This window comes from Pocillopora damicornis, chromosome 10, assembly GCF_964200805.1.
Source record: "Pocillopora damicornis chromosome 10, jaPocDami1.2, whole genome shotgun sequence".
NCBI lineage: Eukaryota > Metazoa > Cnidaria > Anthozoa > Scleractinia > Pocilloporidae > Pocillopora > Pocillopora damicornis.
In genome coordinates this window covers 6146059-6173908 of record NC_142679.1, presented here as the reverse complement: position 1 = coordinate 6173908, position 27850 = coordinate 6146059, and the positions used below count along the sequence as shown (strand labels likewise).

At 36.6% G+C, this 27850-nt stretch overlaps 3 protein-coding genes across 22 annotated transcripts in view; 1 reads left to right on the top strand and 2 right to left on the bottom strand.

Moving 5' to 3' along the window:
- Positions 1-17250, bottom strand: part of LOC113684908 (very long chain fatty acid elongase 4) — a 20770-nt gene extending 3520 nt beyond the window's left edge. The window contains exons 1-8 of the mRNA XM_027202326.2: positions 16820-17250; positions 9801-9884; positions 9469-9656; positions 9251-9337; positions 8822-8878; positions 8295-8400; positions 7867-7875; positions 7642-7769 (exon numbers count right to left, since the gene is read on the bottom strand). Coding sequence (XP_027058127.2) covers positions 7642-7769; positions 7867-7875; positions 8295-8400; positions 8822-8878; positions 9251-9337; positions 9469-9656; positions 9801-9858 — 633 coding nt within the window. The 5' untranslated portion in view covers positions 9859-9884; positions 16820-17250. The remainder of the gene's footprint in view (positions 1-7641; positions 7770-7866; positions 7876-8294; positions 8401-8821; positions 8879-9250; positions 9338-9468; positions 9657-9800; positions 9885-16819) is intronic.
- On the top strand, positions 17023-26162 carry LOC113684907 (very long chain fatty acid elongase 4). The gene is made up of 9 exons (XM_027202324.2): positions 17023-17159; positions 17395-17480; positions 17681-17751; positions 18897-19084; positions 19347-19427; positions 20586-20642; positions 21625-21739; positions 22890-23014; positions 24051-26162. The coding sequence occupies exons 2-9, from the start codon at positions 17464-17466 to the stop codon at positions 24291-24293; spliced, it is 897 nt and encodes a 298-aa protein (XP_027058125.2). The 5' UTR covers positions 17023-17159; positions 17395-17463; the 3' UTR covers positions 24294-26162.
- The window catches only part of LOC113684912 (uncharacterized), a 39960-nt gene continuing 38039 nt past the window's right edge, over positions 25930-27850 (bottom strand). For all 20 annotated transcript variants that reach the window (XM_089183805.1, XM_089183801.1, XM_089183803.1 and 17 more), the window contains one exon: positions 25930-27850. In XM_089183805.1, the coding sequence (XP_089039931.1) occupies positions 27540-27850 (311 nt within the window). In that variant the 3' untranslated portion in view covers positions 25930-27539.

The following is a 27850-nucleotide window of genomic DNA, read 5'->3' as shown; positions in this document are numbered from 1 at the left end:
ACATGCTACAGTATGTAGCATGTAGAAAAAAACGATAGAGTCAATTGAAAGCGACCGAGCAGTACTTTCAAATGGTACTTTATGTGTAAGGTGGTAAAAAACGTTCAGGTATTTATATGAAATCATAGAGTTTGACCATTTAATTGAAAGCGCCTGAGCACTACATTCATGTGGTACTTTAAGTTAATTTTTAGGTGTAAGGTGGTAAAAACGATCAGGTAGATTTAGACTTTTAAAAGCGACTGAGCACTACATTTTTATGTAATTTTTCTTTAAATTTACATTCATTTGTTATGTCCCTATGCCCCTATACTGTAGTACGACTGAGCACTACTTTCGAGTGGTACTTTAAGTTACTTTTTATGTGTAAGGTGGTAAAAACGATCAAGTTTGTATATAAAATCATAGATTTAGACCTTTTAATTGAAAGCGACTGAGCACTACATTTTTTTGTAATTTTTCATTAAATTTATATTCATTTGTTATGTCCCTATGTCCCTATACTGTCGTATAAACGGTCTATATGCAATGACCGTGAAGTCTTGTTTCTACTGAGAATCACACAATATTCCCCCTAATGTTGCAATGCAATAGCTATATTGACTGCAAAGTTTTTTCAGGACTTCCTAAATTTCAATGGCCTCGAAATCTTACCATGAAACGAGCGATTACGAGATTATCATGAAAAAATTGCACATCATTTTGAAAATGAAATTCATCTGATAGCGATTCTTTGACTTGGCTACATATCATAATCACACTGATAAAGAAACGTTCTGGAACGAATTCGACATGCCTAGATAAACTGGTAGATCTCAATGTGCACACCTGCCTACTTCTACATACCAAAATTTCATGCAAGACGATTCTATTTCCACCATGCTTAAGGTTGGTATCACATGATTGTTAAGAGTACTTCTCGACATACCAAACATACTTGGCTGCCATTTTGTTACTTTAATTATTAATTCAAATTAGAACTAAGCCACATGCTCTGAAACTTTCTCTAAACTTATCATGCACCTACTATAATCACATACTTCATAATGCATGATGCCCATTGCATAATGCACTCTTTAATGCTATCACATAAGTGTGGTTACTTATTCTGCAATCAGCTCGGCAATCAATTGCTAGTAGAAATCACAAATTTGGAGCGGTTTTCAAAATAAAAGAAATGATTCACCGTGCTCTGACCAGGAAATTAAACACAACTATTTGGGGCACTTTTTACTCGGACTTTTTGTTGTCAGGTAAGACTGAATGTAAAAGTTTGCAAACAGTGCGATCAGAGAGATCAAATAAATGCCATTGAGATACAACTGGTTTCGACTGAAAGCCACAATCAAGGTACAGAGCCGTAGAGATCTCTAACAAAATGAGCATAAATTAAGTCTGTTAGAGAAACAAAATCAGGAAAGAACAAATTTGTCACGCTTTGGTTGCGACGAGATACTTTAAACAGAGAGCTTGGTCTGTGAACTGGGCTGTACTACAATAAATGGATACATACAAATTGGTGAATTTTTTCAATTTTTTTTATTCAATCTTTGATGTTTGTAAAAATTCATGCATACACATTAAATGATAGCATTTCATGAAAAGACATTTTCCAAGTAAGAGGTATATTTATATATTATAAGTCAACAAACGGTGTTTATAACTTTAAACTAGTGAATAAAACCTTAGTGTGTGTCACCATTCAAATGAAAACTACTGGGCAGTACAATCACGTAGTATCTCTGTGCATTATAATCACAAGGTAGTTGGAACTTTTAAGTCTGTAGATAAAACTCGCGTGTAAGACAATTCAAAGAACCTGACGTGCAACAGGTAACATGTGGGGAATCTCGCGAGAGTACCGGTGTTAGTGGAGAGAAAGCCGAAAGGGATGACGTTACAGAGCCTTGGAGGAACCAAGGTGGCTATGGAATAAAGGAAAGGGGGGTTTTATACATGATCTTTACCACGACTGCGATATTTGTACACGAGAATACTTAAACTGATAACTGCAAACATCTCTATCGCGCGTGATACTGCAAGGAATGTCGACTTTAATCATTTGAACACCGCGTCTAAGACAAACTGACAAACAAAAAGACTTCATATTAGGGAAGCTTTTGTTTCACCAAAACACACCTTTCGCTTAGTAAATGTTCTTAGCAATGAAGTTGAGAGTAATGATTTAAACAAAGTAGATTTGCGCAGCCAATCGTTCTTTTTTAAATCTTCAAGTTCTCTGACTGTTGTTTGATAACTTAAAAATTTTACTTTTAAATCAAAAAAATTACCTACAGAAAACATCCGGCAGAGAAGTGAAAATTTAATGGAAGGGGGAAGAACAAAAACTCTTATCCACTACATTAATCACTCGGATTTTTTGTTTCTGTCGAGGTAAGATCTAATGTAGAAATTGGCAAACAGCACAAGCAGGGAGAGTGAGTAAGCCGCACATACATACAGCAGATTTCGACTGTAGCCGCAATCAAGGTGCAACGCCACACAAATCTCTACCAAAACAAGTACAAACTGAGTCTGTTTAAAGAAACAAAACAGAAAATATAAGTCAGTTTCGTTTTGGGCACCACGAGTTTCCTCCCGTGAGCTAACAGAGAAAATGACGTTACTGAGAAATTACGGATACCTTGATTCGAGGAGAAGTGTTCCGAGCGTATTTTTTAAATTACATTTTTTTTTTAACTCCTTTTGCATAACAACAGTATTTTACTGCTGCAATACGATGATAAAAAGTTCGAAATCTATTCATGGTATTGAAGGCCTACGAATACCAAGATTTAATCGTTTATTTTGTTGTTTTTGTTTACTTGTCGTTGTTTTCTTGGATTCCCATCGTCATTTTTGATAACCATTAGAGATTTTAATGAGTTTCGTCAATCAAATGCTCAGTTTTACAACTCAGTTTTTTTTCATTTTTCCCCCGATATTAAGAATTTAAGAATTACTAGCATTCATTTTCCATCGACTTTATCTTGAATGGCTAATAAAAAAAAGCGTTTTAACTCATGAAGATCTGATTCTTTATTCTTTCATCTTGCATATGCATATTTATTTTAAAAAAGTTATGAGAAATTTGGTGTTGGATCACAATAATTTCTACCTGAAAAGTTTGAGTATTCTCATTACTTGTTGCTGAATAATGTATGAATCTTATAGGGAGAGGTTACATGTTCATCAAATCCAAAAAGTGCACAATGGTTTAATTAAGATTGAAAAGTTCAAACACGCTACCAATTTTATTATCGAAAGAAGTGTTTTCAGTATAACTTACAGAGCCACTACTGTTAAGAGGTTACCAAAAGAAAACAAAAAAATTGTATTAAATGAAACGAACGATAGGTTTAAAACAAATTCAGTTTTAACAATTAGTGCTCTGACGAAGAATTACCGCTCGAGACGTCAGCTTGAAAGACTCTTTACGGTGGCCAATTTACACCATCAACTCAGTTGATAAAACCAAATATTTTGCAATACCTCCCCACTGACGCAGCACCACAGTTTCTTTAGAAACCTTCCCTCTTTATTCAATGGTTTCAACTTCATACACTTCTAACAATCGGCTTTTAGAACTAACGCAAGCAAAAACGACAAAAAAATTCAGAAAATATTGGTCGTTTCCTGCAATTGGATAGGCCGGTTTTCTGCATGTTATTCCGGTAATAGAAGTTTCAAGGTAAAAAGAAAGAAAAAAAGAGAAACGTTTTTATATCGGGGCTTCGTACTTTTTTTTTTGCAAACATCAAACCTATCGTAAATTAATTTTACATACACCTTGCTATCCGAAAAAACACGAATATCGTTTACACTGTATGGAAGTACAATAAATGTGTAACTACGTACATATTGACTGAGTTAAGGGGTCGAACGGGAAAATATTTTCCTCATGGTCATGACGTACGGTCCGAGCGCAGCCAGGTTCGCGCGTCATGACCGAGAGCCAATTATTTAAGCTCGCATCTGCCTGGGTTGTATGGTTTTCTACGGCCCTGCTTAACGGCACCACCACGTACGGCCCTCTTGCGAGGATTTTTTAACGAAATTTTTTTATTAAAGGCACGTGCGAGGCTGTACGGGTCGCATAATAAAATATTTTATGTAAAAGATATCATTCTTTGTTCATTCATAGGGTTTTCTACTGCTACGACTTCAAAAATGTAAAATGGTTTGCCCAAAACAAATTCTGTCTTTCTTCCATTCAGTTTCCCTGATAATTATTCTTCAACTTTGTCAACCCATCACCGTTAAATAAGAAATTAAATATCCAAAATTTACATACAAAAATAATTAATTTGAGTGACATTTGCTCGTCCATTCCGGTATCCAGTCACGCCAGTCCAGTCTATGCTTTCTTTTTGCCGCTCTCTTTATTACTCCTATTTTGCAGGTAGGTTTTTATGTAAAAGTTGGTGAACAATCCCATCATAATGAAGGTGTAAAACACCATGACCCATTTCGCCCAAGTTGGATATTTACAACCGTGGTCCAGCAAGGAAAAAAAGCCAGACACTATGACCACGGCGAATTGCGTCTAAAAATAAGAATGAGACAAACAGGCCATCACTAGACGAAACTTATTGCACACATTTCTATTGAAATCACGACGGCTAATCAGAACAAAGGAAAGTATCACAAGGGAACAATGAAAGCTCCTGATTGGCCGAGTGTCTAGCACAAGATTGCAAGGTCAATCACAAAACTCTGCAAAGCAAACAGTTGGAACAAATTATGTCCAATTGAAAAAAACGCCGAGGAACAATCCTGTTTTGTGGAAAATTGTGAAATCTCAAATGTGTTATACCCCTTCATTTTGAACAATATGGCCAAATAAGGAGACTTACAACTTAGTTTGAGAGTTGAAAATACTATGGGAATTTCCCCCACAGGTATTAAATAACCTAGCAAACAAGAGCAGCAAAAAGGAAGCAAACAATATTGGCCTCAGAGGTTCGAAACCTTTCCATTTCACAGAAGTATTCCAGTTGTTAACGACTACCCAAGGACAATGTACCGATTAAAGAATCTTCAATAATTTACATAGCTTTAGATTAAGAAAAACGTTAAGCTGATGAAATCATTTTGGGCAGTTGTGACTCAAAATAAAATTGACATATTCCGCTCCTATTAACAAAATAGAGCTTGCTATCATGGCATTGTTCGTATACTGAAAAAAGAAAGGCACTGTAACTTTCAAGTATATTATCAGTTACTTTTCAGTACCTCACTCCCCTAGGAAACTACTAGTATTAGTACAATTTTTTACAAGTATGGAGTTTCGCTGCACGTGATGCGGGCTCCGCTGTTAATTTTGGATTTCTTTCTACATCAAGAGAACGTTCTATGAAGTCGCATCAGCTGACTGACATATCTACCTGAAAAAGTTGTTACAAATAGCTCCTACAGAATACCTACATAACTAAATAGTAACAAGTCCAGAGAACTTTTCCCGAAAACTTTCACACATAAACCTGTACGGGATTCGCCTTGATATAAAGCAGCGCTATAACGCTAAAGCATTCACAGAGTGGCGTCACCTTGAGTTTCGAGAAATCATGAGATTACTATTTTGAGAGCAAAATCAATCTTTGTATACTGTTTCCAAATTTTTTTCCCAGACTGATATGTTACTATGTAATAGGAAATATGAAGCAGCGCAAACACACAGTAAACGCTATGCATTGCGTATCTCCAATGGTCACAGGTTTGTCGAGGCGAATTCCTTGAGTTCGGCAACACATTTTTACCAAGATCAAAACTACCCGCTGAAAAATCGCGCACTTGTTTAGAAATGATTAAAAAAAAAAAAAGGAAATCCCACGATTCTGATCCAAAGTATGCACAATAAGACTTCCTTCTCTAAGAGTTCTAGACTGAGAAACTAAACATACATCGTATTCACAGATAATGACGTTAGCGTCTCGCTCACTATCCTCATAAACCTGAAAACTTAACATGAAAAGAGTGCTGCTCGTCGATAAAAACAAGTTCCGTTTAGCATACCTGTACTTGTCGAGAAATTCCAACACCATCCCAAAGACGACTCAGAAAGTTACATCAAATTATATGATTAATGGATTACCTTTGTCGAGAGTATCATATTTCACCGAGGTATTTATGATGTTATCACTTGTATTAAAAGTTTTTTTTTTTAATCAAAAAGCCGCAATACCCTGGTATAAAGTTAAAGTTAATTTAAAACGTGAATGAGTTAATAAGAGACCAGTCAAGGGACCGATAATGTTAGAGTTTTATTAAACTTTACATTAATCACTAATTCCAGTTAACTTATTCTAAGTGAAAACCCCACGAGTCTTTCTTAACAATTTTTACGGCTTCTTCACACTTGTGAGATAAGCAGAAGTTTTTTTGAGGAGTTCAAGAATTTTTTGTGCCTAACTTCAGGCAAAGCGACGTAATATTCGATACTCACGCAGGTAGCGCAGAATAAAGGTTAACCATGTTTTGTACTTTTATCCTTAATTAATTAGGGATAATCGCTAGCAAGTTCTGATCCCATGTAGCTGTGCATGCCAGGGCCTTTTGAAGATCATCCTCTGCTGTTGTTGATATATTGTAGACTGAAGTTTTTGCATATGAAGTTGGAAAATAATTGACAAAAAATAATGAACTTAAACCGCGTGGCTAAGTTAGGCCTCTCTCCCCTGAGGATTAATTTCACTGATCAGACGCGCCAGGGAAGAAAATCAACTCCGCTTTTGAGGTTGGCTCCTACTCCTGCGTATCGCACAAGTGTTAACAAGACCGTCGACGGTTATTCCACTGGTCATATTAAAGCAATCAGTAAACAGTTATAGCTTAACCTGTTAACTTCCCAGATCTGATTGTTAATTCTCTCCCCTTTAGCTGCTACAAATTTCCTTGCAAATTAGTCACAATAATTTGGTGTTAGAACAAGATAAAAACTTGACATAAGTATTGAGCATTTGCTGAAAATTATGTGGACGTTTAAGAGAGAGGTTACACGTTAATCGCTTCTGGGAGTTAAAGGGTTAACGAGATTCCTAGCCAAGAACAGCTGCTCAAAACACTTCAAGGAGACCGGCTACACCACGGTAGGTAAACCCGCCTTTTGGTTCTTGCATGAAAGGGGATGTTGTAAGATACAGAGATTAAACAATTAAAGTAATCCCACTATTTGGTAGTTAAATGGAGAGAATAAATTCTCAAGACAATTGCTAAATTGGTTTTTGACCATTTCTGACAAAGTTATCCATCGGATACCAGTCCATGAAAAAAGTAAAGAGAGAATTTGTTCTATGTGTTCAATATCGCACACGATTGGTTGTTGCTTCGCACGCCCGAATGATGACCAATAAGAGACGTCGTACAGTCCTCCGGGGATTGACGTCATCAATTTGATTTTAACATGTCAAATCACAGGCCTTCTATGAACGCACCATGCAGTGTCATGCGCACAATTTAAGGCCCAAGCTCACACAACCGGCTTTGCGTACTTTTCCTTTGTTTGCAGAGTCTTGATTGGCTTATCATTTAATTCCCTCGTGATAATACTCCACCAATCGAAATTTACCCCATGCATTCAGAGTGACAGTGGACTAAGCCTACTTATAACAAAGAGTTCTAAGTCGAAACAAATTTACTTACCAGTTGAAGCTTGGTAATGTAACGCTTCCACCAAAGGTAAGGCCGCATTTGAGGACCGATCGCAGACAGACCATAATAAGCATACATGATCACGTGAACAAAGCTATTGCATGTGGCACCGAAGTAAGCTAAGAAGAAGAGAAACATCACGTTGGTGAACTTGTTATAAACACAGACAGTTTTGGGTAAAACGATTCAGGATTCAAAGAAAGAAAGTATACTTACAGACACCACCTGGAAAAAAAAGGGAAAAATAGAAAAAGTCAGTTTGAACAAACTTTCAAAGAAACTCAAAGTTTAAAGGCTACCATGAATAATTTTCCAAAAAAAATTCCCATGTCTTGTTATCAATGTTGTTCTTGTTGTCGTTGTGTTGCTCTCGAAGGGCATTCAAAGTCAATTTTCCTTTCATTGAAATTGTTGAGGCAGCCTTTTAATCAACTTCTTCAATACAATTAAGTTCCTTCGAAGATTGTACAGCTCTACTTTGCCCACTCTGCATGCATTTTTCTCTCGAACTTAACGATGAAAACAATTGAAGTCATTTGTATTTCCACAAACGAGGGCATCCCACACTCAAACACAAAAAGGTAAAAAGTCCTACCAATATACACTCAAGAACTGCCCCCTCCCTCTCCTCCCCATATACTTACCGGGTACCCATTTACACACCATCCACCAGAGCACACACATGCTGGCGTGGTGATACACATGCAGGAATGACACTTGGTTGTTCTTCTTGCGGAGAATAAAGAAAAACTGCAAATAAAAATTGGCCGTCGTTATCACGTCAAGCAGTCATGAAGGGAACACCGAGGAAGACGTAGATTGAAAAAGAAATCTATATTTTGCGTCAGAACTTCGCGAATCGCTGCATGTTTTTACCGTCTCTTATGGCAACACACCTCAACTTTAGCATAATGTTGGTGAGTAGCGTTGAGTCAAACTGGTAATTTAAATAACTTGCCGACAGGATTTTCTGTTCTCAGACCACACAAATTTTGGTGATTCCACTTAATGATGAACAAAGTTTTAAAACGCACGTACTGAGCTACTATTTAGCCTATTAGATCTTTTGTTTTGCAACGTCCTCGTCGCCGTCTTTGTGATTGTTTGCTTAAGGTCCTTCCCTTTAGATCAATTCAAGACACAGGATCATAACTTCCCACTGCACACTTACAGTGTCAAAATACTCCACAAACTTTGACATCCAATATACGTAGCAAACTCGAGCCAGCTGGGAAGAAGAAAGAGAGAATAAAATGGTTAGAGACAAGTTCTGTCCGACTCTTCCGCTTCGTACCACTTCAATTACACGATTTTTTCTGGGAACTCGCTATGCACGGATGAATCTTTTGCTCTTCTTCATCCTTTTAAACCTCACCATCTTCTCCCGTCCACTTGGTGGCTCGTTAAGGTGCTACCTATAATTTACCAGGACTAATTACTGCATTTGATCTTGCGTCCTGGTAACATGTTGTTCCAAACACAGTGTTCTCCCTTAATTGATGCACGACAGGTAAACGAAAATTTCAAATAGCCAAAGCAAACCTTTTACCTGTTGAATTTTCAAGAATTCTAAGCAATTTTAGATTACTAAATCACCTACCCGGTTTTGTCTTGCATCGTCACGTACGTAAGGCACAGCATCACAGAGAAGATTGAAATTGGGTATATCCATAACAGCGGCGATGAACTGCAGATTAAAACAAGCAAGAGGTGTCAGGTACAATACGTCTTTTGAGAGACACTTCCTAAAATGGTGACTTAAATCGACATAGTGTACCATACCATGAAATACACCACCTAGCAAGATCAATAACTCACTTCATACATCATCCATCCGGACAGAAGCACAAGTGCGAAGTTGTAAACTACGAGAATTTCTCGTAGTTCGTAGGCCTTCCTATTCTCCATCACTTTGGGTCCGACCTTCACGATGAACAGGTACATCGCCACTAGAGCGATGGTTGGCCAAGGTGTGGCTACAAGTGGCCATTCCTCAGTTTTTGGGTCTGAAATGAAAACCGTTGATATCAATATAGGTTAGTGGGACGATAGTGAAGTAGGAAGGTAGGTAGCGAGAAGCTGGGTGGTGCCGTTGGTAGATGGAGGGTGCAGGGAACTAAGCAGGAAGCCAAGGAGACAATAATACTTACCACCGTTACCAATGGCCCAGTGGTAGTAATCTACAAGACGTTGAGTGGTGGTCGTCATCGTTCCTATCAGCCTTCTTTATTTACCTGTGAAGATCATGATCACAATCAAGTAACTGAATAACAAATTTGTTTGCATTATTGTCAGAAAACCGTGTAAATTGAATAGACTGATAATTCAGGGCGTGAAATTGCGCCTAATACAGGCGCCAATGCGACCAAATTTTTCACTTTGGCGACCAAATCCTGAAAGTTAGTCGCCAAATTGGCGACTACAACGTTTCATTATAACCTTACCAAGAGATATAGAGAATTTAAAAAAATTGCAAAGATAAATCCGCGGCAAACTTCCTCGTTAAGTTTGTTTCCAAAACGTAGCAAATGCATCTCGATCGCTAACTAGACGCCATCTTGGATTTAGATAAGCCTGAACGTTATATATCATCCATCCTAGTGTCCACTTTGTAGCATGTTAAAGATCTTTTCCCTAACTTAATTTTGGAGGGCCTATCTAGAACGCTGACAGCGTAAAGAAAGATTTTGTTTGTCTTTGAAAATGGCGACCAACTTTTTTTGAATTGGCTACCACTTTGAAGAATTTAGGAGCCAAGTGGCTATCAGAAAAAAAAGTTAATTTCACGCCCTGTGATACATTACAACAAACAAGCGCCTCGTTTCTACTCAGTTACATAAAAAGAAAACACACGCGCGCAGTGAGGAGAAAACAATTGTAACGATTGCGTGACACGAGCGCCGAAGGTGACATGAATAGTTGTCACGTAATTTTGCGATAAGCCCCAATCAACATTCAGTTAAGTAACGATTTCTTTGTACCTGGAGGAAAAACCTCGCAGTTTCTGAAGAATTCAACTTGTGGATTGCAAAAATACCCTTTAAAGTTAATTGCTTTCGTAAATTGTACGAGGGTTCGTATTCCACAAACTATTCCTTAAATATCACATTACAGCAAAATAAGTTAGGGGAAAAAGGAAATTGTGCAATATCAGAGAACGCATTCCAAGAAGGGTCCAAATTTTCAACTGCGCGTTTAGAAGCAAATATTTGGCATTTAGGTTAAGAGTAAATATGAAAGAACTATTTTAGGCAGCGGAAAATGAATTTGTTATAAAACTTATTTCCAATTAAATTATGACAAATTTAATGTCCAAACAAGTCGTGCATATATTGTTCCAAACAAAACGAATCACTTTATGATCTGCCTGTTATACATAAATCGTGGATAGATTCTTGCTAAAATTTAATCGGAGAAAATTCTGTTACTTCTGATGTTTACAGTATTTTCTTTCTCATTAAAATTTACCACACCCAAATTTTATAAGACTTTTTTAGAAACAGAAAGCGAAAGTACGGGCAATTAAAACAAAAAGAAAAAGTTGCAAGTCACACAATCGCGACACTAAACTTGGAAAGGTAAAGTTTTTCGTAGTTACACAATTTACGCGACATTTTACAAAATCTTACCAAAACCCAATTAAAATTTCTTGCGGGATTACATGGTAAACATACATTCATGATCCACCAAAGTAACGACACTGTTTACCTTGTATCCACGCGTGAACTGAGCGCTGAAGCAAATTAAATCTTCAACAAGGCGCGGTGTTGTCGGAGAAATTTCTCCGCTTGAGCACAGCGTCTTACAATTCGGTTTCTAGTGCAGTACTACTACTACTACTAATAAAAAAAAACCAGATACCCGCTTTTCTCGCAGATAATTTGTAAGCAAACAGTACTTGTGTATTTCGCTGGTTGTCACACAGGGAGCAAAAACGCATGCCAAGCTTCAACGATTCAAACCAAGTTTGTTTACACCTATGGGCCAATAAGAGAGAAAGCTGGTGCAGGTGTTTTTGGTTTCAGTTGAATAATTTGTCGGGGCCTTATAGCAACAAACGCCGCAGCGTTGGAAACATCAGACGCAATTAAACGCGTCCGAATTATACAGTTTAATCCTCTCTGTATTTCATCGATATCATCAAGGATCGTTTTGCAAAAGTGGTAAATGGAATAGTATCAATTCTTCTACCGTCTATCCAAAGCGATTTTTTCCTCATTCAAAAAAATAATAAAATAGCGGAGAAAGTGACCTAAGAATTCAAGTTCTATCAGTGTAACGCAGCCTCTAATAAATCTCTAACTGCCGTCTGTCTAGCTTGTAAGCAGGCTCTCGTGTTTCAAAAGAAAAAAGAAACATAGGTTTCAAAATTTATATGGCGCGAATAACCCGGATTTATCAAATTAAAGAATGATTTATTGTGAAATGACCGAAGACAGGCTTGATTTAAGAACGATCAGAAATTGCAACTCAATGAAGGGTGATTGAGATTTGAACCCAACACTTCTGAAATAATGATCTTTTTTAAAAGAATGATTTCCAAAAGCTGGCTGAGTAATTCTATGTCTCTTTTTAGCAAACAGGGCAAACTTACAATTACCTTGAGAAGGCAAAAACCCTAACAACAAGCACGTCAAACGAATTAAAATGAGTAACTATTCCAGCTTCAAGCCATGCATTGTGTTTGTGTTATATCCTTAGCAAGACACTTAAGACTGTGCTCACATTACAAGGTGGGGTAACTCAATGGATTAGCAGCCAACTCAGGACAATGTTGGCCTGAAAGTGATTCCTTAGCAAGGAAAACACCCCAAGATTCACCCTGCAGGAACAGGTTACCTCAATCAATCCTCTTAGTTTCCTTCCTACCTACATGGTCATGGTGATTTCCAGTCAAAGGATCAGAATTCTGTTAACCCTTTTCCTCCTTAGAGTGACTAGCATCTAATTTCTCCTTACAATATCACCCTCAAATCACTCATGAAAGTCACAATCAACAATTAAAGGGGCTCTTGATTGTTTAAACAATTCTCCTAATCAGCACCTAGATAAATGTATCGAGAACAGTATGGAGAATATGCATACTGATGTTTGGGTGTAAAGGGTTAAAAAAAGGGCTAATAAAGGGTTGCCTTCTCGAGATAGAGATTTTTCAAGCCTTTCAGATTAGGCATAAGTATTTTGTTGAAAAAGACAAAAAAAAAACAAACAAAGATGAAATAAATAATAGAATCTATATAGCCTGTGATGCAGGTGTCTTATAAGGGCAAGTTTATATTTTTTAAGCTTGCACTGGGCGTGAAATTAACTTTTTTTTTTCTGATAGCCACTTGGCTCCTAAATTCTTCAAAGTGGTAGCCAATTCAAAAAAAAGTTGGTCGCCATTTTCAAAGACAAAAAAAATCTTTCTTTACGTTGTCAGCGTTCTAGATAGACCCTCTAAAATTAAGTTAGGGAAAAGATCTTTAACGTGCTACAAAGTGGACACTAGGATGTATGATATACAACCTTCAGGCTCATCTAAATCCAAGATGGCGTCTAGTTATGGATCGAGATGCATGTGCTACGTTTTGGAAACAAACTTAACGAGGAAGTTCGCCGCGGATTTATCTTTGCAAATTTATTTAATTCACTATATCTCTTGGTAAGGTTATGATGAAACGTTGTAGTCGCCAATTTGGCGACTAACTTTCAGGATTTGGTCGCCAAAGTGAAAAATTTAGTCGCATTGGCGCCTGTATTAGGCGCAATTTCACGCCCTGTTGTACTCATTTATCCAGTTAACTGTGTTTCACCCTTTAACTCCCACAAGTGAGTAAAATATAACTTCTCCCTACAACATTCATACACTGTTCAGCAAACAGGTAATAAGAATACTCAAACTTGTTAGGTATAAGCTGTGAGCTTGATCTAACATTAAATTCTTGTAACTTGTTTACAAGGAAGTGTGTAGCAGCTAGGGGGGAGAAATAACAATCTAATCTTAGGAGTTAAAGGGTTAAGTTGACAGTGGAGGAAGTAGCTGGAAAAGAAAAGGAGTAATTTTGACAGTTCCCTCTCTCTCCTTTTGACCATCACTCACCCCCTTAAAACAAAGGCAGGCTAAAATTTATCAGGTGCTATTTTTTCTCTTCAAAGGGAAGACATACCACAATGGATTTTTTTCTTCAGTTGTTTCATCATTATTTTAAGTCACTATCAACTGTAGAATCAAGCTGTGAATTTAAAATTGTAACATTTTGACTGCAATGCTGCTACCCTGCAGACCAACATGTTTTGCTTGTTCACACTTCAATTTCTCTTACAGCTGTCATTTATTCTCTTTCCCTATTAATAATATACATGGAAAAATTACTCAGTTCTGATTGGTTAAGATAAATGCAGTTTTCAGGTAATTCAGTGCATAAGAGAGTTAATTCAGTGCGGAGGAGGGTTAATTCAGTGCAAAGAAAGAAACAAATCAGACATTCTGATTGGTCAATAATCAAAGAAACTCACAGATAGCCAATCAAATGCGAGCCTTGGATGTCGCAACAAAATTTGAAAATTTGAAAATTTGCGAGCGAAACAATGGCCAGCATTTTAAGTAGGCTTTCTTTAGCCACCACAGCTGAAAAACAGCTTAAACAACGAAAACACTGTAAAAAGCACTGCTTTTTGGTTGTCGGTTTGGAAAAAGTGGTGTTTAGAGAAGGGAATTGCTGAGGAAATCAAAAATGATGAGCCAACCCAGCTTAACACTTTGCTCGAGCGATCCAACACCGAAATTAAAAACAAACATGGTTACACCCTGGAAACGACGATTCCATTTTATCGAAAGTGATTAGGATACAGACTGAACAATTCCTTGAACTGTTTAGCTGGACTTTGAATTTTTTTGCAGGAGATATTTTTTTGTGATGATATCATTGCATAATTTATTATTGTTTTGATTGTACGCGGTTATTTTGACCGAACACATGGTTTGAATAAATTATTTTTGCACTTGATGTGCGCTTTGCTTAAATTTAATTATGATAAGCCATCATGTATTTTTCCATGTATATTATTAACACGTAATCGCATGATTTTTCTCGTGCAATTTGGAATAAACAAACACTTGTTAATTTTTTCAAAGACCACAAATTGCACTTGCCCTACGGGCTCGTGCAATTTTGTTAGTCTTTACAATAAACAATATATAGCAGACAAGTTATGAGAATAGAAAAAAATATCAATTTGGGGATTATTGGTTGATCCAGTTCCAAATTCTCCACACTAACATCACATAAATTGTATGGCAGACAGTCAGGAGAATTATTAATGAAATCTTGGGAGTGAAAGGGTTAAAGCCTTGCCAGTTTCCACTAACTCATCTAATCACACTGCCTAGCCTTTTACAAGAACAAGGCAAAAAAAACATTTTAACCAAGAAACCTGCTTAAGTATGGTATTCAGTTGCACATGCAAGAACTGGAACTCACTTCATAGGATAAAAGTCCAAATGATGTATTTTGGACCTAACTCTGAGAATATTTTGAATATTTTGCCTGACCCCTGGACTGTACCACCACACCATAATGCAGGACCCACCTACTAAGTGCTTTTCCTGTCTTAGTACCACTGCATGGTTATTTGCCAATTTCTACAACATTTGTGTACCTTGATCTGAGTGTAATTAACCTCAAAAAAAAAACAGCAATGCTAAGGTCCACATATTTTTAAACCTTTACAAAGTACTCTGCTTGAAATGTTTTTCATCTCTAGTAGATTTTGGGCTTTGAGAATATAATCTCCTTAGCATATAACCTTTCTCAATAACACTTGTCACCACTTGAAAATTATGATCATGAAATCAAGGACTGGTGTTGCATTCAAGCATTTAGATATCATTCTTTTTTCATAAAACCTTTAAAACAAACATCTTTCATAAATTTAAATACATATGTATGTACACCCATGTACAGATGTTATGTTAAATAATACTTCAAAATATTCTAATTACTTGGATGTGTTGTCCATTGATCTGGTGAGTGGAAAATGAAATTGGATTTTCACATGTTTTTAATATCCACAAACACAGACAACTCTTGTGCAAACTGAGACAACTCTTGTGCAAACCGAGACAAAACGTTCTGTATGATTACATGATTAATGTAAGCAAATGAATATTACCTATGATGTGTCATACTAGTGTCATGTGTAGAGCTTCAAGACCCCCTTTACAAAATTTTTTCCAAAATTAGCTCAGTTTTTAGCATACCGATATATGCTTTTCCTGTTTTTTAAAACCTGTTGTGACACATGAATCAAAATTATCCTTCGGTGTCCCAATAATTCTGGTGACAAATCATCGCAACATACATTTAACATTATTTAGTATCGCACAGATTTGAATAATGCTACTCGTTTCAAACAGTCTTCTCTTTTCTTCTATGTTTACGATCACAGGAAATTTAAGGTGTAGACCTTAGCCTTGAGATAGACACGTGGGAACACAATCACAACCGGTACATGTGATCTGTATTTTCATCATTGGTAACATTCTTAATTTGTCTCTCTAGAAAATCCATGTTTTTGAGCGTCAACCGTTAAAAAGGCTCATGTAATACACAAATTTGTAAGGATCTGCTAGAAGAGACTGATTCTACTTAAGAATAAAGTTAGTTCTCTTCTACATGTACATCTGTTCTAACAGTCACTCTACTGTTTACATTCAATTGAAGAGTCAAATCACTTACTTTATTACTCTCGATTGCTAGACTTCCAGTCAAATTTTGTAAAACAGTGACCACAGAAATGCGAAATTGAACCGGCTAAGGAGATCGCATTCAAGTGATTTTACATAACGAAATCACAAGGCCGGGACACAAAAGCGATGAACAGAAGTGTAACCTTGAATGACCTTAATAATGGTTGTGTAACACCATTCCATGCGTCCTCATGGATGGAAATTCGTTAAAGGAAATTTTCAACCGAACGCAGCGCGCTTAATACTTTGAACAGAAAGTTGGCTCCGTTTACTGTGCATGATGCGTAGTTCTCTAAAGCCATGTAAACGGAAATCAGGCGAGACGAGAAGTATGAAATTACACGAAAGGGTACCAAGTTAATAGGAACGTCTATCCAATTCCAGAAGCCTCTAAATACTTCTTCAGCCCCTATTTCTACTAATGAAACCTCGGCTTACCTCTATGCAGCTTCGGGTTGAAAATATATTCTGGAGGCTACCTCTCCACCACCTCTCGGAAAATTATGTGAGTGATAGGCAAGAGAGAGCAGGTTTTCTAATAATAACAAATGGCTGGTAGAGCTCGGCTTAATAGGCATAATCACCTCACTCTGATTGGTTAATGTACAGTGGCGCGACAGATTCACGAGAAGCCCTCCAGGCCCGCTTGATCGAATGGACTGGCTTCCAATGTCTCCCCGGAAATTCGAATTCCTGCCGAGATTTTGCACCAAATTTGGCTGCAAGCAGTCGTGACTCTGGGATTTCACAACGCATAACACCTTGGAATTTGTAGCTGGTGGGCTCTTGTTTGCATTCTTTTAGATTCTAGTTCACATCAGAGTTAACGAAGTTGAACGGTCCTATTTTTTACTTGCTTGAATGAACTTTGGATGCCCTCGAGCGGCACGTGTATGACAACTTACATATCATGAAATCATTTCTAGCGGGGCAATTTTTTTTTTTTTTTCGGTGCGTACTTTATTCTAGTTCAAGCAACGCGATTCATTTTGCATTTATGTCGCTGCTTTCAGACTCTGTCCCCGAAGGAAAAAAAAGAAAACCAAATTCATCTTGCTCGGATTTGATCTCTTTCAGCCATAATGAATTCCATCTACAGGTCAGTAATAATTAGAGTTTGCATTTGTTTGTTTAAACAGTCCGCGTGTAAATAAAGAGTGCGATGTTACATTAACAAACCAAACCTTTGACTTTTTTTTCTTTTTTTTTTTTTTTCTTTTCACCCACTGCATTCTCTACCCAGTTGTTTCATTCATGAGACCGCTTTTTTTCAAGAACTGATTTTACTGCCGATCCTAGGCTTGCAAACACGCTCTCTCACTTGGTCACGGAGCTGCAAGAATTTTATGCAAGGGTCGATGCTATTAGTGGTAAGTTAAGTTATAAAGTTACAGTAATTCTTCAAGTGCCTAATGTTATTTTTGAAATGATTCTTGCAGATTTTCTGCTGAAGCCAGTTCATATTTATTTAATTTTTTTGGCTTGATTATATACAAATAACCCTCAGGTATACACTACCCAAGAGGGTATAGAAGAGATTAAAAATTACCCTCAGGTATACACTACCCAAGAGGGTATAAAAGCGATTAAAAATAACCCTCAGGTATACACTACTCAAGAGGGTATAAAAGCGATTAAAAATAACCCTCAGGTATACACTACCCAAGAGGGTATAAAAGCGATTAAAAATAACCCTCAGGTATACACTACTCAAGAGGGTATAAAAGTGATTTAAAATAACCCTCAGGTATACTCTACCCAAGAGGGTATAAAAGCGATAAAAAATAACCCTCAGGTATACACTACCCAAGAGGGTAAAGAAGGGATTAAAATTAACCCTCAGGTATACAATACCTAAGAGCATATGGAGGAGATTAAAAAAAACCCTCAGATATACACTACCCAAGAGGGTATAGAAGAGATTAAAAATAACCCCCAGGTATACAATACCCAAGAGGGTATGGAGGAGATTAAAAATAACCCTCAGGTATACACTACCCAAGAGGGTATAGAAGAGATTAAAAGTAACCTTAAAGTATACGCTACCCAAGAAGGTATGGCAGAGATTAAAAATTTCCCTCAGGTATACTCTACCACATTTAGACTGATTCCACATTAACTTTTCTTCAGCACATACCAGTGCATTTTGGGGTCGAGATTGGATCCCAGAAATTTAGAAAGGTCAGCCAATCAATCGAAGACTCAGGCCTACATAATGAGATTGCACCAAGGGATTCCAATCCAATATTTATTGTACTTCTTTATTGTAATTTGCACCAAGGTGAAGTATTAATCGTTAAGTGAACCTCTAACTTATAATCAACAGGTTTAAGTAACCATTTAGACACCTAGCGACTTCAAGTGTTAATGCAATTCTCAACATTGTAGAATGCATGCTGCAAATCTTTTCAGGGCCAAAGCTCCTTATGATCACTTGCAAGGTTATCAAGGTAACCAGATGACTCCCAAAGCAAACTCTGTCATCTTATTTCAGGTTTTCATCCTATTTTTTCAGATCCAAGAACTAAGAAATGGCTCTTTGTACCATCCATATGGTCACCCATCATAGCAGTTTTAGTTTACTGGCTTCTTGTTTGGCTGCTCCCAAAGATTATGAGGTCCAGAGAGGCTTTTCAACTCACAGGCTGCTTAGTAATATACAATGCTGCTTTAACACTTCTGAATTTATACATCTTTGTTGAGGTAACAGGGCAAATTAAATCTTAGTTGCACCATACTTTAATGTCCCAGAAATCATATAATTTTATCTTGAATATATTCCTACTTGCAGTAATGTTGTTACAGGAAAAAAGGAAAAAGGAAAAAGACAAATTCAATGTGATAGCATTGTAGGGTATAGAACAAGTATACAAAATTAGTATTTAATTCTCATTTTGAAATTTTGGAATTTTTTTAATTAAAAGTAACAATTAATATTGAATTCATACAATTCGTTTTTCTGCAGGTCTTGGTTGCAACTACAGATGCTGGTTACAGTTATTCCTGTCAAGAGCTCTCAATGACTTATAAGCCAAAGGAGATGAGGGTATGTTATTCCAGATTCTTTTTGGAAAAAAACAATTGATCACCTCTACCAATTTTTGCATAAAATGTGATGATTTAAAGCAGACTCCACCCTAGATTGAAAAGACTAACCAAAGGAGATAGGATGAGAAAAAAAATCAAACTCCACCTAGAAGCAACTTTACATTTTAATTAACTTTTGCCAGAAAAATTGTGACTTTATGGTTAATGAGTTGGACTCTTGGGAGACGTAGCTGGCTCCTCTCTCCACCTTGTAAATTGGTACAGGTTAACCCCTAAGCTCTCTGAAGTGATAAACAAGTAACTTCTCCCTACAATATTCATCCACTATCTAGCAAACAGGTAATGAGAATACTCTAACTTATCAGATAGATCTTGATCTAACATAAAATCCTCATAACTAACTTTTAGTTACAAGGAAATTTATAGCAGCTAGAGTGGAGAATTGATAATCAGATCTTGGCAGTTAAAAGGTTAATTGTCAGGGAAAGCTGACAAAATGCTTTTGATAGACAAACATTCCATCCCAAGAGGGGAGTGGCAACACTCTTAGTCACTTCATGCTAAAGAAACCGAGATAAACTCTGGCTGCATGGATGGGCCACTTTTGAGACAATTAAACTATGTTAATTCTTGAATGAAGGGGGTGAGTCTCTGAAGAAACTGTGGTGCTGCGTCAATGGGAAAGTATTACAAGGGAATTTGGTATTATCACATAAATTGATAGCATAGATTAGTCACTGTTAACCCTTCAACTCCTAACATCTGATTGTTAATTCTCCCCTGTAGCTGCTACACATTTCCTTGTAAATTAGTTATAAGAACTTGGTGCTAGATCAAGATAGCAGCTTCTACCTGATGAGTTTGAATATTCTCATTACCTGTTTGCTGATTTATGTATGGATATTATAGGGAGAAGTTTCATGTTAATCACTTCTGAGAGTTAAAGGATTAAGAGTTTCAAAGCTGACATTTTGAGTGCTAGCACTTGCATGCTCAGCGCTTTAGCACTTTGCTCTGATGAAGGGCTAACACTTGAAATATCAGCTTTGAAGCTCTTAATAGTGGCCAATTTATGTTATCAACTCAGTTGATGATACTAAATTCCCCTTTGTTACTTCTTATGGGTTAATACTTACTTGTTCATTTTTCTTTGAAGATTGCCTCAGTTCTTTGGTGGTTCTATTTCTCCAAAATTGTGGAGCTTTTTGACACAGTAAGTTGATGCTCTTTAACCTTTTAAACCCTAAAATCAATATGCATCTTCCCCATACTGTTCTCTCTACATTTCCTAATGTGCTGGCAAGGAGAATTTGTTTAATAATCAAGAGGTTCTTCTGGTGATTATCATTTTCTTTATTCTCATGACCTTAATGTTTGATTCTGGGGTGATATTGAAAGGAGAAATTAGATTCTAGTCACTTTCAGGGATTAAAGGGTTAAGGGCTCTTTGTAGGATTGTGCATGACAAAAAATTTACCATTCTTAAGAAATGTCGTGGGAAATTTGAATGCTCAATTTATTATATGCTCTTCATTCAAGGAAAGAAACCCAAACGGAACACTTTGACTCAAAACTATGGAGTACTTCATTAACACTCTTTACATTTCACATTGTAGAGTTTTTAATCACATGCAACAAGACTTTCACATGCATTCTCAGTTCATGTATGTAAAGAACTTGCAGTGATCGGACTTTTAGAATTTGAAAATAATGAACATATCATCAAAATGTCATTCTAAATTATTATGGCTGATTTTTATTCATAATTGTTTGCCTAAAGCCTCTGCTACTAGAGTTAAAACTTGTTTTGAGTTTTAGTTTTAGAGGCCATGTTATATTACATCACTTGTGCTAGAGATTTGACTGTAACTCTCTAACTTTGGAAATAATAAGTATGTCATGTAGGCACACATTATACAAACTGCGTGATCATGCAGGCTGTGAAGGGGTCAATATTTCCCTAGAATTTTGTTCTTTTATGCCAATATTTTCTGCTTCAATTTTAAGTTTTTTCTGGAAAGTGGCATTCTGTGTAGACTCAAAATGACAGTTTTCACTGATTTTAAAAGACAAAAAATAGATGTTGTTATTAAGTTTATTTGAAAAATTTGTTACTGTTCAAACAAATATTGTTGGCCAGTCTTTGCATCAACACTCTTCAGATCAGGGCTAATTGTGGTTTATTTTTTTGGCAGATGTTTTTCCTCCTTCGTAAGAAGAACAACCAAGTATCTTTTCTTCATGTGTACCACCACACAACAATGGTTTGTCTATGGTGGATTGGAATCAAATGGGTTGCTGGTGGGCAGTGTAAGTTGCATCTTATTGTGTTGATGGGAATGGGAGGGGAATGTGAATGGAATTCATCACTGGACATTCCACAAGGTGGCTCTTCTTGTCCACTGTTTCCAGGTTGAATTAGAATTTGAAATGTTGGTTCTTTGAAGAGAGAGGAAAACTGGAGGATCAGAGAAAAACCCTCTGAGCAACGATGAGAACAAATGACAAACTCAACCCACATGTGGCACCAGAGGCCTGTTTCTCAAACATACTGGTAACTTAATAGGCCAGTAAAGCTGCTCTGTTTTCATTGAAGGTGGCAATTTCAAAGATTTTGAAAATTATACAAGAAAAAATATAAGCTAAAGAAACAAAATGAACAGGCTAGGGTGCCAGAACCAGCTTCTCCATCCTTTAAATTTTGATTTTAAAGTGTGGCTTTGAGCTTGTTAAGTTAGGGGTACTTTTGAGAAAAGGACCTTTGGTCAAGGGAAATCAAAACTGGGACACAGTGGTGAGAGGTGAGTGCTCTCACCATTATGCCATGCCAGTTGTGTTGATTTGGTACACAATATTACAATATTTTTGGGAAAAGTTCAATAAGAATAGCTGCCATTTGGCATCATTGATGATATGCTGGGTTATTTCCTAGCAGACATCGTCTGTTCCAAAGTGAAAATAGTTTTGGTCCCAGCTAGACAAATATCATACGAATTGTCCATTAATAGTAGCTGTTGTGTTTATTGTCCTTCAAATAGTTTATACAGCACATGTTACAAAATGTTTACTAATAGCATACTGCAGGAGACTTCTAAATTCAGGAGTATGGTTACTTTTTAAAGTGACTAAATGAACAAACAAGTTTTCTCTAGTTTTATAGTAAAAGAAAATTGTTTTCCATCTTGAATCAACTTTTGAATGAAAGGTTTGACCATTAGGGAATATCATCAGGAAACAACACTGGATATCCCCCTTTTTAGCATCAGACACAGGCCAAAATATGAGATGGGTTATTCTTGTCAAGTTACACTTTGTTTAAAAAAAAAAAGATAAGACAAGGCAGCTTTATATTCCCAATGGTTTAACAAAATATTGCATTATTTTTTATAAAAATAAAGAGGGATTACACAGTTGCCCTTAAAAAAACAGTAATTATTCTGGTTTTTTCCCCAATATGCAGCCTTTCTTAGTGCAATGATTAATTCTCTGGTGCATGTATTCATGTACACATACTATGGGATGTCAGCCATTCCAAGTCTGCGGAAATACCTTTGGTGGAAAAAGCATTTGACACAGTTTCAATTGGTGAGTCTTTTTTCCACCATTCTTATAACTAACCATGATGTTGTGATTTATGAACTGTGTAACACCCTTCCAAAGTTAATATCAGCTTGTATTTTGTTTTGTTTCATTTAAAGTTGAACTTAGAATGCAATCTTGTGGCATTGTCTGTTTAGTCTTGCAATAGAAGCCTGATATTCAGGCCTTTGCAACTTGTTGTAATCCATGTAGAATCATAATTATGCTGTAGACAGGGATTTCAATAACTCCTTCTATAAAATCTTTAACCGCCATGAGTGACCACCATAGAATTTCTCCACAGGATTTATCATTACAATATCAAGCAGATAACTGAGAACAAAGAAAAGTATCCATAAGGGGATCACTAATTGATCCAATACCCAATTCTCCAAACTAACAGAATAAGTCATGGCATGTAGGAGTGAAAGGTTTAAGGGGTTGCTGGTCTAAAAGCCAACTGTGCATCAAGGGAAAAACCCAAATGCTTGCTCGCTTGCTGACGAATAGGTCATTACTTATGTAGAGGGAAGGAGGGTAAAATTTGTTGGAAAGATCAAAATTTCTATAATTTTCCCCCCCCCCCCCCCTCCTTTCAGGCCATGCAAATAGCAAGTGACCCCTCCGTCTTTATTCAATATTTATGATGACCCTCTCATCTCCTTCAGTATCTCCCCTTATATGCCTAGTAATTATTAAACTTCATGTCACATACAACCATAAGTTGCTTAATTTGCCCAACACCCAACTTGGATAATGGACCACCCTTAAATATACTTCAAACTAATGACCCCCAGAATTTCTAAACAAATTTAGCCACCCCCCCTCTTGCCAATCTGTCAATCAATCCCCCCCTTATTTTTATCTCCTTTTCCCTATACATGAATAATGACCAGTTCCAAAACAGATGGTAATGAGAGGTACATCTTACAGGTGTTGGTAAACTGTCAGTATTAAGCTTTTATCGAAAGCCCTGACTATAATTTATTAATTAAATTTTGATATTTTCACTGATTTTCAGTTCTTGTTTTCTGGTGTTTAGATCCAGTTCTGTATTCTTCTGTGTCATGGTGTTGTGTCACTTCGCGCCAAGTGTGACTACCCCCTGTGGATGCAGTATGCCTTGATTGGTTACATGATCTCTTTCCTTATCCTCTTTTCAAATTTCTATGTTCAGTCTTATTTTGCTAAGAAGTTTAAGAAGCAAAAATCAATTGAAGCAAATGGAGAAATTGTAACAAATGGCTCAGCCAACTCTCTTGAAGAAAAGAAGAAACACTACTAGTCTGGGATATTTCCTAGGTCCTGTACTGTAGGCAGGGCTCTCAAGTGTCATGCAATGGGTGAGACTTACTCAAACTAATCCAGAACTATTAGTTCTCAGGCAATTAAGGTTTCTGATTTTAATTGTTGATTTTTGAACAGCAAACTGCTGCCTTAGTTAAGTAGTTATAACATTAATGATCCCTTTGTATTTGCTTCAAACACAGTGGAAATCTTGCTCTAAATAAAGGAATGCAAATCTTGGTTGCTTCCTTTTTTCAGAGTATGCCCCCTTAACTCCTAAGGTGGGTGCTGCCTGTGGTGTTTCACTCCACCAGCAAATCAACTTGAGAGCTCTTTTTATAATATAAAAAAAATAATAATAAAATAAAAACAAATCAACAGAGAGAGAAAGAAGAAAAAATCTTAATATATTAGATAAATAGAAGGCACTTTAGGTACAGCCTTATTGACTAGAAATTATTTGAAGCATGTACATGTTGTGTATTATTTTAACTTGCTTGGCAAGTGCTGCAGATTATTTTTGATCTCATTCATTCTAAAATATACACAAGGAATTTAGAAATCACCTTTAAACAGAATGCAATTCCTTTGCTTAGCTATGATCAAAGCTTTCTGTTTGAATATTTTTGAAAATGGTGATGTTGTGGGCAGTTCCTATGTGAAGTTATTCTTCTGTAAAAAATTATTGGATAGAGGACTGGGAAGAAGTCTGATAGAGACCTGCTCTCTCACCAGATTTCAATAAATCAGAGTATCTCCTTTCCAGTACCTTTGCTTAATTTTATCATTCCCATAGGTGAGTAACAGCTAATTTCTCCTTACATTGTCTGTATATTACCCAGAAGAGGTTTAACCCTTTAACTCCCAGCTCAAATTTGTAATTCTCCTTAACATCAACCATACAATTCTTATGATGTTAGTTCAGAGAATTTAACATTGAATCAACTAATTATCCCCAAATTGATTATTTTCTCTATTCTCATCACTTATCTGCTTGATATTGTATTGATATTGTAAGGAGAAGTTCTGTCTTGGTCACTCATGGGAGTTAAATGGTTAAGGAATTAGCAGAAAATAAGCCAAGAGTTATTCTAATAGGGCAATGACACAAGATAATCTCAACTGTTCTACAAGGGAATGAAATGGAAGGAGCATTTAAAAGTGAAGACGAATGAAGGGTTTGGTGAAGGTGTAATTAAAGAGGCTGAGCAAGGTTTTTCAGGATATGTCTGCAGGCCAGACTGTCAGTTTCCAGTGCTGCCTCACTGCAGCTATGAAAGTTAGGAAATAGATCCCTTTTTACCTACCCCACCTGATCTATTAATCGTGATATTTTTTATGCAGTCAAAACAGTTGTTATTTTGGTGCAATGCGCTGTAGTAATGATGTGAAAGCAAAGATAAACATTTTTAGAATTATTGCAACTATCAAGAGTTTACGGGAAAGGAATGGTGGAAATAGAATTATTTCCTCTTTAAGGCAGGTGTTTATATAAATTTATTCTTAATATTGATAATTCAAAGAAATTTTATTCCACTTTTTTTTTAAAATAAATTTAGTATCTAAAAAGATATATATATGCAAATTGGGTAACACTAGAGACCAAGGTTTAAGAATGAGGACAACAGAACATCTTGATAATGTAATGTTTATTACAAACAGTTTTTTCTTTCTTTTTCATACAAAAAATATCTAATCAAGCTAAATTGTTATTTATCGTGAAAACTAATTGTCCATCACTCACAAGAAACAGTGGTAACTGTACAGTGATTTAAGCTACAGTGTTCTTAACTCATGCATGAAGCTTATCTACTTGTATCAAACTAAAATATTGCGATTATTAAATGGTCATTTTATACACACTAAACCATTCGAATCTCCTCCATTTTCTACCTGACACTTCTGACACATCAATCCATCTCGGCCTGTTTCGAAGAGTCTATCGCAACACTATACTTTACGTCACGCAACAACTCAAATAACGGTTGTTAGGAGAGATTACTCGAAGATGTCAGCTTTCATTTATCGTCTTCAAACGAGCCACATTACGGTATTGCCTAAAATTCAATTCGGTTTCCCTAGTGATGCAGTCAAAGACAACACAGAAATTTTTTCAAAGATTCAAAACACGAAGAGAAAATGGTTTTTAAACGTGAATGAAAATAGTAAATTATATCTTAGTTCATTTGTCCTTTTAATGAATGGTGACCATGAATGACCCATCTGTAATGAAGCTCGTCTAAAGTACTCAAACCAATCGTAAATGGATCGTGTTCCTTTTTGAACTCAATCTATTATCGTTTTGCCAAAACGATGAAAGCTGCTAGCACACTGACATTAGCAAACGAGGCAACTAACTATATAACAAACTTTCTCTCGCTATAATTCACTAATAAATGTGAAAAAACCTGGAAAAATTGCCACAAAAAATGAAAGGAAACCAAATCTTTACCCTTCGAAATCCACCGCCTCCGGGACAGTTTTGTACTTTGTTCCAAAATGCTGAATTCGAATGTAGTACCGAGTGAAATGCAAATACGTAGTAAGTTATTGTAATAGTTCTATTTACACGAAGGTTTGCAACAAAAGCACAACTTTTACAAACACAACGAGACAAAAAATAGTCGATTCTCCAGTCCTGGTGGACTTTTAAGTGTTGAAATTTTAGACAACGCATCAGAGGTGCGCTGTATTTTGCCCTTTAACACGAAAATGTCCGCTAACCTTCACCTATCAGTTTGTTTTCTTTATAAAAGGTTCCTAGTTTGATTCTTTAAATTGGAGAGGAAAATGAACTCTCAGTCGCTAAGATCCTCTAGTGCAAGCCGACAAAGCGACTGAATTTCACTTCATAATTAATTTTTTGGGAAGTTATACGCGTTTCTGTAACATCCCCTCCAACAGATTGGATCTTCCCCCTAAAAGACGATAGTGCCTCGACATGACGCTACAAATTGAAACAAGACTAAAATACGGTTACACCGTGTTTGTGTATTTTTGTACAGGTTGTGTTTGAAATTGAAAAATTGAGGAATTTTTAAGTTAAACTTCGAGGAAAGTGATAGGATTCACCAACATCATTCATTGACGAGATTTCTGTACATTCAACGCTTTCTCTCAAATATTTTTCCGGGGGTCTGATGGGATGTCACAGATTCGCAAACAAATAAACAAGTTTGAGAAATCACAAATTCATACTGATAAAGCTACACTACTTGTACAAAAACGTTTCAAACTTTTTTTTTTAACCGTCCTTCTTCATAAAGCTGAAGTTACATTCTTTCATCGTATCCGGAGCGAATTTGTAGATCAAACGCTGTCCAGGGACACGTTCTAGAATCTTCCTCTCGTAATAATATCGCAAAGCACGGCTCATCTTTTCGTAATTCATGTTCCTGCGGTTCTTCCGTTGACCCCACAGCTTAGCAACGGCTCCTGAGTTGACAAGCCTGAAAATGCCCTCCTCGCGCTCGATCCATGTAATGTAGCGAGGACATGTATCCTTGTTTTCCAGTAACTCTTTAAGAAATTCCCACAGGTGCAGAGATCTTGTCT